Genomic DNA, 11,562 nt, shown 5'->3' with positions numbered 1-11,562 from the left:
CATAGCAAACCCATGACTACTGGTCATGTGTTACAGAGAAAAAAAAGAAATCCTGTACCCATAGCTGCCACTGACCTGACTGAACAGATTCAAACCAAAGCTCACAAACAGTGGATCCAAATACAGCAATATGCAGTTTTAGATTTCCCTTGTAGTGTGCCGAGTCATCTGTTCAGTAAACCTCCAGTTAGGAAGGGACACTGCTGCCTAGTCACTCCAGGATGTCATCAGATAGTCATGCTAATTATCTGATTATTCTCATGTTTAGTCTTTGGTGTGGCACACCCTGTCCAACAGGTTTGTCAGTGTGCAACAACAAATAAGGTGTCATGTCATCACAGCTAAAAAAAAAAAAAAGGTGTTGACCAAGTTTCAGTGATTTCAAAAACCCTGAAACCTTGTACTTAAATCCACATTTCCCACAAATCAGCTACACCCCAATCTGCCTGGGAGCACTGGGAATGTCCTTTGTGTGTGTTACTTCTTGCTTGGATATTTCTTGATTCCCAGATGCACTCAGAAAGCCAAACAATCTGATCTGTAGAGCAGCATTCCTTCACAAAGGGAGAGTACAATGGAGTTGCGGCCCCTCCCCCACGGCAGCCTAGTCAACTATTAAAAGGTGGAGAACAAAGCCACTCTTATTCCTTCGAGATGTGCCCTGTTAGGATGAGAGCTGTGCCTTTCTACAAGGACCCAAAACTTCCTATCTGCCCATTCAATGTGATGAGAAAAGCGAGGCAAATTAAGGGATGTAGCAAACTGTACCTATTTCTCTGCTTACAAGCTCAAAATGAGCTTTTCCATTGAACCAAACTGAGGGAATTAAATGGACGCAGCCTGTGTGTGAATGAGTTCAGCCTATACTGATGGGAATGATGGGAAACATGGCTTGCTTTGGATAAAAAGGTCAGTTTAATGATGCCTAAATAGTCTCTGTGGAAATGGTGACCCCTAGTGAAAAGTAATTGTCATTACTGTGCATTCACCGTGTCCTCCCATTTTACACTCTGCAAACTCTAAAGCTTATTATTAAAGTTTATTGTGTCACCTTATGGTGTTTTATTATACGTTTGGCTCTTAAGACAGAATCAAAATGGTTACACTTGAAGTGTTGTGTGTCTTTTCAGTTGTTACCATCATCATGTCATAAACAAATGGCCGGACTAGCTTTTCCAGGGGTCCTAGAACAAATATATATATATATATATATATATATATATATATATATATATATATATATATAGAGAGAGAGAGAGAGAGAGAGAGAGAGAGAGAGAGAGAGAGAGAGAGAGAGAGAGAGAGATAGTAATGATAGGTTATACAGCATTTTAAAGTAGATCTCTTTGACTCAAGTCAAGAAGAACTTATGGGGCAATATCCAGACTCTGGGTAAAACTGGACCAGTACGATAAAGCTGAAGCTGTATTTTAATCCTACGCTCTTGCTCTGGAGGTTTTCTATCAGCCTGCTCCAGCAGCGCCCCTCGCGACGCCTCAACGTCAGTGATCACGTGTTTTCTACTACGATTCGCTGAAGTTGGGAGAAAAGTTTGACAAGCCCGACGAGCCTCGACAGAGCTGCAAAAGATCCAGAACAAGGAAACTCGAACGGACAGACGGTTATCCAAACTAACGGCCGTTTTTCTTTCTCTCCGGAGTAACGATGGAATCTGTCGCCCAGGTAACGGCGCTGACAGGAAGAATGAGAAACTGTTAATGGCGCAGAGTAGTCGGACTGTGGCAAACACACCTATTTGTGTGGGATCTCTTTAGCAGTTTAACGGCTTATTTCTCACTTTGAGTCTTTGTTTTCCACCAGAAAGTGCTGACTTCGGGATTCAGTCTCGACTTGGGGCCCCTGAAAGAACCACTGGCATTTATCCGTTTGTTAGAATGGGTAAGTTTTACCAAATCTTTTTTTTTTTTTTAACCATATGGCCTGTGGCGGGGTGCGTTTTGCATATTTTACTGCCTATCCCTGGTAAGGAAAAATACCTCACAAATTGATGTTGCTCTGTCTTGTGACCCACTGCACGCCCCGGAGAAGCTATGCAAATCACACTTTGAGCTGTGACACCGTTTCAAATATGGCATGCACAGTGGTTCAGCGGGCGATTGCGAGTTTATATGGCCCCGGCTGATGGCTGATGCATTTTATAATCTAAGATAAGGCCTTAGGCTAAGGCTATTTAGTTCCTGGCTGTTGGGACGCTTTGCATGATAAAAAAAATGTAAATATATTGGTTTTTATTTGCATGTAGTTATTGTTAGGTGTGCTTTAATTTCTGGATCAGTGCATTCTCAGGGTATACTAGTATTAGCTTATTCTTTGTGGTTTTAAATGTAAGGACAAGGTTCTGTTGTGAACCCTGCACACCCTTCACAGTGATGGCAAGCATGGGGTTTAGCAAGGGCTTCCTGTCAAAATTGTATTGCATAAAATACAAGGAAGTATGTGTAGGCATATGTGACTAACAGCGCTCTGTCCTGAACATTGTCCTATCTTGTGTCTGTGGCTGCAGGTGTTCTCCATATTTGCCTTTGCTACGACTGGAGGTTACAGTGGCACAACCAGCATCAACATCCTGTGCCACGGGAATCAACACCAAGTACCCGCAGACTTTAACTACCCATTCAGGTGTGTGTGTGTGTGTGTGAGCAAACTGTCTAGCTTGTGGTAAAGTGTGTTTAGTTTTAGCACTATCATAATTAAAAGTACTGCATCTGTATTTTCACAGGTTGATGCAGCATCCCTATAATGTTCCTAGCTGTAAAACCAATGACACATCCACCACTGCTTACTACCTGACAGGAGACCACTCATCCTCAGCAGAGTTTTTCGTCTGTATTGGAGTTCTGGCCTTTCTTTACAGCACTGCCACACTAGTCCTCTACTTGGGCTACCAGCACTTGTATAGAGAATCTAGTCGTGGCCCCCTTTTGGTACGTTTGTGTCTCTCCACATTCTCTGTTGTTTTGGTGAAATGCTTGTGCTTAGCCAGTTCCTCCTCTGCATCTATAAATAGCTTAGAAATGGAACGAGATGAAATTACACCGCGTGCAATACACAAGGTTGTATTTCACGCAGGAAAGCGTTGCTTAAATGTTTTCTGAATGAATGAATATAGTTTCATCCAAGCAGGCTATATTTATATTTTGTCCTTTGTGTGTAAAAGTTTACATCTGACAGCAGCTGCTGGATTATAAGGAGTCTGCTTCACGCTGGAATCCAGCAGGGGGTCAGAGAAAGTGTATTTAACAGAGCTGTGTAAATGAAACAGTTGGAAGGGTGTGGTTTCCAAGCAGCTAAGCACCACACTGTACTAGGTAGCCTCTGTCCAAGAAAACTCCTTTAGCAAAGTTACCACTGTGGTCTGTTTAATACTTACCATTTTTCTGTGCTCCTCTGTTAGGATCTGTTGGTGACTGCGGCCTTGGCCTTCCTGTGGTTGGCATCATCCTCGGCTTGGGCAAAAGGCTTGTCAGATGTGAAGTGGGCTACCAGTCCTTCAACCATTGTAACTCTTCTTGAAGTTTGCAAGGATACCACAATCAAGTGCACCCCAGGTGCTCTGCCTCACATGGGCCGACTAAACGCCTCAGTGGTAAGTTGTATGCAACTTGGGTCTTTTTAAGATGTGCTTAAAGTTGTGTGTACAACTGCATCCTGGGACATTTGACTTACTGTTTGTGTTATTCTTTGGCAGATCTTTGGTTTTCTTAACCTCATCCTGTGGGGTGGCAACTGCTGGTTCATTTACAAGGAAACCCCTTTCCACAAATCATCCAACCAGCCTGCAGACATGGAAGAGGGTGTTAGGCCATCGTAACTGCACAGCTTCCTCATTTCAAAATTGTCTAACATGTAGTTTTGTTGAATGAGTCATTTTGGCACTAATTGATAAACGAAAAGAACTGTGCATGTTTCTAAAACCAACTGCTCATTTCTTGCAAAGTATTAATTTTATATTTACAGCTGTATTATCTCCAATACTTTTCAGAAGGCCCTAAAACTTGAGTTGGTCAGACTGAATGCTACTCTTATAGATTTTCAGTTTGCATGTTTCAGCATATTTCTAACCAAGCATCCAAAACAAAGGGTCCTTATCTCAAATGGTACTGCAGATCTGGACTGTGTGCCTTGTTGGTGATGAATCAGAATGTAGCATCATCTTGTCACCCTGTTAACTGCCAACAATATTTTTGTACCACACATTATTTTTGCCATCATAAATTTCTTTTTTAAAAAAAAGCACAACTCAGGGTTATTGAGTGTTGGAATTACAAAACACAAATATAAAATACTTGAAGTGCATTTATTATTAACACAAATCTAGCCTGGAGACAAAATAAGATGTCAGTCTAATTCTAAAACATACAATAGGCATAAAAAAGTGTAGTTGCATTTTAAGTAGTAGTTCATTTGGAAAAGTATTTCAGTTGCCAATATGAGATTATTTATAATGGGTAAAAGCAGTTTTATTTAATCATTTTTGTGTTATGTCACACCTCATCATCTCACTCTTAGGCTAAAATAGTAAGATAAGCCAACATTACAATGAATGTGGTGCATATATCCGTTAAAATTAGCTCTTTTTTTAATTTTACATTTAAAACTATTACACTTACCAGGTTGAATGTGTGATGTATTTCCTGAAAGGAATATGTTTTTTTTCACTTTGTCCTGCAAGTTTATAATGTTTAAATTACAGGAAAAAAAAACAAAGTATTTGAATATACCATTAGTTGCTGTAGTAGGGTACCCTTAGCAGTTTTTCATAAACAGCTGACTGATCTTTAACCTCTTACTAATTAACTGCATACTTCTTTAATCTTGCTTTTTCCTGGCTTCTACCTCTGCTTTGTTATAAGGGAAGGCAAGCTGTTTCTCTCTATTACTGCCATTGTTTTGAATTCCTTCTTTGATTATAGCCTTGCTTGTTTCACAGTCCTAGCTTTCTCCATCATTGTGTTGATTAAAATGTCATAGATAAGACTGAGGTTCTTATCACAATCCGGGAAGATATTGTGCACACATCAAATTCATCATTAAAAGGAAGAACTGGATTCATTGTTATGTCTTTTTTTTAATACCTGCTTCTTTTATTTGTAGCACTCATACAGTATATACTGTGTTGATCAGACAGATGAACCAAAGCTGACACCTCTCACACACACTGAGCTAAAGATTCACAAAGTGGATTGTTTCTGCCTCTCCCATGCATCATCAGCTGCTAATGGGAAAAATCCTCACCCTCTTGCACACATCTCCAAAACATTCTCCTGACCCTGATCAATCCAATCAAATTTTAGTGTAAACTCACAATGTCAGTGAAATCACCATTATCTGATCTATTGTGCTCAAACCTTCAGGCTTTAGTATGGCTATAATTTAGAAACTATGCACAAGATGGTTTTTACCATTTAAGTCACCGTATGAATCTATGACATAGTAGCCAGATTAATCCAAAATCATTGGTTGCAGACGTACAGATTACATTATGTCTCTAAAATAAGTAAATAAATTACATTTAATGGGTGAAAATGGGTACAAACAGAAAGATGGGGCCTTTGAGTTATTGTTCCTTTCATCCAGAACATATCCTGAATAACCTGCATGGAAGCTAAAATTGAATTAGACAAAGGAAACAAGTAAAGGTATAACACCAGTCAATAGCCCCTAACATCTCAAGAATCATTCACAGTCTGTGTCGAGCTCTGCTACTTACAAAACAACCTGTCTAGTTGTCTTTGACTCAGTACGTTCAGATATCCTACTTCACAGATATTCTGTTCGTAATGTTTGCTGGGGATCATCACTGTAAAATCATGATAAATCATTTACTAATACTTATAGATCAGCTGTAAGTCAAATAACAGTAACTTTTGGGTTGCCAGGCTGTGGATAGGCCTCACTTTGGAATCACTTAAATTCATTAGGGAGAGCCCTCCAACCCGTTAAGTCTGTAGTTATAGATGTTAATAAGCTGTTTATACATGGCTTGATTCAAAATCCATTTATAACAGCACTGTTTCCAAAGATACCTGGCTAAACAGTCTTTCTAACGAACTGAACACTGAAATAAAAATAGAAAAGCGCCGTACTAATGTAGGATTTTCCACAACCTGGAAAAACAGACGTTTCAATGGTTTATTAACCAATAGAGTCATTAATTACAGCTTATAAACCCTTTATCAGCGGCGCCTTGCCGGGAAGTTTTACCGAAAAGTTTTACATGTTTAGACTGAAAATTTGAATTTTGATGAAAGGACTGATTTTCCAAACACTCCCCAAATTTCCATTAAAACTGAGACATCCAAGGACAAGTGGTTAAATATTCGTCCACTGCACACGGAGGCACAGACTGTTCCACTGGGAACATGCCGCGGACAGTTATTCTGTTCCCTCGGCATCTCCAGGTTGTGAGGTGTGCAGTACACGCATCAGCACCAACACATTCAGTTTTGAGCGCGGCCGCGAGCTCCGTGACGCGGGAGCGATGCGCGCGCGAACTGACTGTCACCTCGCGAACGCGCAAGAGCAGCAATGGCCGCTTTGAATCGGCGAAATCCTAATCTCGACGATTTTGTGGGATTAAACTGGAGTTGTTGGGTAGATAGGGTGAATATTTTGCCATCTGACGGTGAGTCGCGCTCCCTGTCCCAGGTGTGGTTTCCATCATGCCATAGTGTCGATGACCTGTGATTTATTTGTTGTTACATATGTATACACACACAGACACAGCGGCATAAAGCGCAACCCAAACAAAAGACCCGCTGGGTCCTAGTGCAGGGTTGGTTTGCTAAAAGTCTTTGCTTGCACTAAACTTAACACAAAATTTAAATTATTGTTTCTTAGACATGTGGCGGTGTCGTGATAAAACACTAGCTCGTGAACACAACGCGAACGGCTCACCTGTGGACAGGTAAAGTCGCCGGTAGCGTTAGCCCGTCAGCTACTGTCACACTAAAAACAACACTACTTAAGAAGGATTTGTCAAGCTTGCGAGCAGCACAACCGACCAGCAAACATAAACTACGGCGGGAAGTGGGTGTATTATAGCAGAAGTTTCAAGAAGCACTGACAGCACAAAAAATTTATGTGTAATACCCATCGAAATACTCAGAACTGGAACGCGGGGCGATGTTCCGGTTTTAACTCACCAAAGCAGTTCAGATTTCTCTGTAAACCCTTTATTCTTGGTAGAGGTCGCAGGAATGTCCCCATTCCAACATTTCATGCTGAGTGTTTTTGCCTTGCACGCTGCAGGGTCTGATGTTGAAGACAGCAGCAGGTGTGGGAGGGACCGACCTGAGACCATGACCCTCAGCAAAGAAGGTGAAGACTCAGTAACAGTCCTCAGCATCACCCCAGACAGATGAGTCATAAAACTGATTTCACTTAAACTCTAATTTGTATTTTTCCCTCTACAGATATGCACATATACGGCCACTGCCCTGCACATGATGATTTTTATTTGGTGGTGTGTAGCCACTGCGACCAGGTGGTGAAGCCGGAAGCCTTTGAGAAGCACTGTGAGAGGCGTCACGGTCCGCTCACAAAGATGTGTGGCCAGTCGCCAGCTTCGGCTTCACAGCAGCGACCTCGCCCGGGCCGGCCTCTTTCAAATCTTTCCTCCTCCAGAGAGAGGCAGAAGGATGGCAGATATCCTGAGGGCGGTGGCCCAGCCTCAGCAGCGTTACCTGTCCACCAGCACAGGCCTAACAAGGCCCAGAGAGAGGCAGCGAGGTACAATTTAATAATGTTCACTTTGTAACAACAGGAAAAGTGACCACAGAAGTGGGTGGGTCAGCATATGCCATTTGGGTCATGCACAAACCTGAACTTTGTCAGTTTCTGTATCTAAGATGCAAGCCTGAATTGCATGAATCTCAGTTCTGAAGCGTACCTCTCCAAACATCTCTTCAGTTTGCTGTCAGTGGAGACGTTCCCTCAGGAGAGCCCTCTCCTCCCACATCGCTCCTCGTCCACGCCTCGCCCCAGGGTTCCTCCGTGGCACTCAGGACCCCTGCCCCCTGGCCTCTGTTCCTCCTCCACTCCTCAGTCAGAGAGACCCACTGTGCAGAAGTCCACAGCTGGACAGTCCAGTGAGTCTCACAGTTCTCTGCGGGGAACAAGAACCTACAGCCGGATTTATAAAAACATAGACAGTAAGTTTGCTGTTCATACAACTTCTGTTGTTTCTTCCCCTGCTCTTCTGTCACGTCTTCTGTCGCTTATTTATCAATGACTCTTGAACATTTTATTTCAACTGTGTATCAGTGAATCAGCCTGGGTATGGTATGCTGTACACAGCAGTATTTTTGTTATGGTATAATTATATCGTATGCAGAATTATTGCCTGTTATTTTGCTTTGGAAAAATGACCATATGGTGGTCTGTAATCTCTCCACCAACGTGGATCATGTTGACTGACTGTGTCCTGCTGTTACTCACTGACTACTGTGTTTGCTTTTTTTCCCATAGAGAAAGAATGTGACCTGAACAAACACTGCAGAGTTCTTGATCCAGAAAGGAAGAAGCTATGCAGCCGGGAGCTTATATGCAATGTAAACTCTCAGTGCCTTTTCTCTTTACCAAGTACTGTTACCCAGTATCTTTGCTGTTGCAGACATGGAAGATTTAACATCTGTTTGGGGATGGGATGTTGCTGTTCTTTCTACACAGACTGATTCCATCCATCAGCAGCAGAAAGCACTGGGAAGGGCGAAGACTTTTGATCAGCTGGCAGTGGAGCAGAGAACGACCTCAGCAGGTCGAGAGGTGGAGCAGCTTGTTGTCAAGTTAAAAGACAAAGAGCAACTCGTGGAAGCTTTTGAAGAGAAAATAACAACTCAGAGCAGTAGATACAGCTTCAGCAGCAACTGCCACATTCTCAGGTATTGAATACATTTTTTTTCATATTAAGAAAGTTAACTTTATTTGTCTTTGGAGATCAAGTTCATCATTTTCATTTTTGCCTTCAAGAAGGTCCAGGGATCCACAGGAAAGCTTTCCAGAAGAGGAAGGTGACAGCACTGTAGAAGTGGAGGTGCAGCCTCCTTATCCCTTCAACCAGAGCCTTATGTCAAGTGAGGAAAGTGAAGATGATGAGCAGGAGGAAGCCACAGACCTGCCTGCCTCACCCTGGCACCCCAAACCTCTCGGGGTGAGCGGAGGAACATACAGAAGCACAGCACAGGATTTGTGTCATGAACCCAATTCAGACATTAAAAAAAAAATTTGTAAAATTGATTTTGTCACTTTTAAGAGTGGAAATTTATTTCTCTCCAGAGGACACTGGAGTGTGTCTGTATTTCTAAAGTTGTCTCTGTTCTGTAGCTATGCACTTTTGGATGCCGGACACTGGGTTGCAGCATCTTTACCTTCGACCGCCGTTTGCATCACCTGCAGTTTGCCCTCAGTGCCATGTTGGAGCGCCATGTCAACACACAATTGTGGAAGTGAGTATCATCACTCCATACGGAGCAGAAATGGCTCCCATTTTTAATTTGGCAAGGTGAAGAAAAGAATTTCTCAGAGAGCTGGGAGGCATCCAACCAGGGTGGACACTGAATCCACTGCAGGATACTGTTCTGTAGCTTAATCTGACTTCATCTATGCAAGGATTAATTCACTATGACACATCAGTAATTATTTCGAAAATGCGTCAGTTTATGGTTTCATGTCCTCAGTGGTAAATTGTTTGGACAGCAGAAACATCAACCACTGTGGTTTGCATTGCCTAAATACTTTCAAATTATATGATAGGAGATGGCCAGAGTTGGTCTGATATTCTTATAGAAATAAAACGTCTGAAGAGAACAGAAAGATGGGAGAGTAATTTTTTTACGTCATTTACGTGAAATAGAGGAATCAGCCTCACGTTTTTTCTTCAACTTACAGGAAAATGCCTCAAGTATCATCAGGTCTCAGGTCTTGTCATGTCACGCCACCAACTGTCAGGACGGCAGCTAAACCCACCCAGTCCACTGGCTCCCTCAGCCTTGAGTCTACCTCACTGGGACAACTGGAAAGCAAAAGCAGACCGCACAACTCTCAGAGTACCAAACCGCCTTCTTCCACCTCCTCTGCAAGCCTTGGGCCCAACCGATGGCGTAACCCTGTTGAACGCCCGGGCAAGGCTCGGCTTAAGGATTTGGCGCTTATGCAAGATGTAAGCGCACCACAGAAAGCACCACACAACAGTGAGGACAAATCCTCCAGATTCATCAGGGATCCCCCCCTCCATGAGAAGGGCCAGCCACACATTCCCTCCTCTCAAGGACCTGCCACTGGTACCTTCTCACACGGAAAGAAGCCATGTCCTCCTCTGCCACTACAGCCCTCAGAGAGACACTTGTCAGGTTTGGAGAAGCGTTCCCCTTTACCTGCAACAACCAACAGCTCCCCCCGCAGCAGAGGGAGGGCCACAGGAATTCAGCAGAAGGTGGTGGGTTATGATCACAAGGGTCGTGGCCAAAAGCGCAAAGGTAGCAACGAGCCACTGTCCTTCAGCTCCTCACTATCTAGAACCTCCAAGTGTAAGCGCCTGTCCTCTCCCTCCCGCTCCAGCCTGCTCGCCTGGAAGGGCGAGAATATTGGGGATGTGCTTGCTTGGGGTCTGGAGAAAAGATCCAACTCCTAAAGAGTGAGTGGACTTGCTCGCTCTGCATGCAATAGGCTGCCAGCAATGTTTTGTTTTTTTTTTTGATTATACAAATCTACATCTGTTAGCCTGAAAAGACATGTATGTAGTATGAGTGTATGAATGTGTTCTGGGGGCTGTGTGTGTTTGCTCACATTTATTTATGTCTATACATTTTTATGCACAGACATCAGGAATAAGTGTTAGTCTGCATATTACTGTGTTTTACATATTACTATGTTTACTTTTGCAAAATGTCTACTTTTCTACGTGACTAAATGTCTCTGTTAATTACCTGTGTCAGAACAAAAAATATACCTCAAACTTCTCATTATGCTGCTAAAATGAAAAGTCACTTCACGGCAAAACAAAATAAAAATTCCTGAATACTTATAGTCCTGTGTCTTCTCTTATTTTACTGTGGCTCTGTACTGATGTAGCATTACAGACAGACATTACAGACAGTACAACTGCAACTGGAGTCAGTATAGTTTACTCATGACTCATTTACCTAAATAGTAAAATCAGTCAAGGAATTTACTTTTTTTCTGGAGATTTCTTCATCAGAAGTAATTTGATATGGACATTGTAAAAAATACAAACTTTATGCCATGGAAGTGGCTGCCAAATGTCAGTTTGCAAATAACAGTACACTACATCGTTTTACCACCAGATGGTGCTAAGCCACCAATGTTCCCTCTCAGAAAGAGCAGCATGAACCTTTAGCCATTTCCTCCAGGTTACATAAGCACACATTGTTTTTAAACCTACATAGGCTGCTCTGTTCTGGTCATGTGGCAGGTAATAAAGATGAAGTGAGGTATCTTAAATCTGCTCAACATTAACAACAGTTATATCTTGCAGGGAGTTTAGATATGACACCCTGAATGTCTGTAGATGAGGTTTGCCAT

General features: G+C 42.5%; 2 protein-coding genes across 2 annotated transcripts; both read left to right on the top strand.

Moving 5' to 3' along the window:
• The first annotated feature begins 1,505 nt into the window (after positions 1–1,505).
• Positions 1,506–3,922, top strand: sypl2b (synaptophysin-like 2b). Its single transcript, XM_041064498.1, has 6 exons — positions 1,506–1,683; positions 1,822–1,899; positions 2,525–2,640; positions 2,741–2,945; positions 3,416–3,607; positions 3,710–3,922. The coding sequence occupies exons 1-6, from the start codon at positions 1,666–1,668 to the stop codon at positions 3,830–3,832; spliced, it is 732 nt and encodes a 243-aa protein (XP_040920432.1). The 5' UTR covers positions 1,506–1,665; the 3' UTR covers positions 3,833–3,922.
• Positions 3,923–6,541: 2,619 nt separating this feature from the next.
• atxn7l2b (ataxin 7-like 2b) lies at positions 6,542–11,027 on the top strand. The gene is made up of 9 exons (XM_041058600.1): positions 6,542–6,646; positions 7,273–7,341; positions 7,437–7,752; positions 7,933–8,174; positions 8,491–8,573; positions 8,692–8,903; positions 8,995–9,172; positions 9,346–9,467; positions 9,910–11,027. The coding sequence occupies exons 1-9, from the start codon at positions 6,550–6,552 to the stop codon at positions 10,649–10,651; spliced, it is 2,061 nt and encodes a 686-aa protein (XP_040914534.1). The 5' UTR covers positions 6,542–6,549; the 3' UTR covers positions 10,652–11,027.
• The last annotated feature ends 535 nt before the right edge of the window (positions 11,028–11,562 follow it).

This window comes from Toxotes jaculatrix, chromosome 2 (assembly GCF_017976425.1).
Source record: "Toxotes jaculatrix isolate fToxJac2 chromosome 2, fToxJac2.pri, whole genome shotgun sequence".
Lineage (NCBI taxonomy): Eukaryota > Metazoa > Chordata > Actinopteri > Toxotidae > Toxotes > Toxotes jaculatrix.
This window is presented reverse-complemented; position numbering and strand designations above follow the sequence as displayed.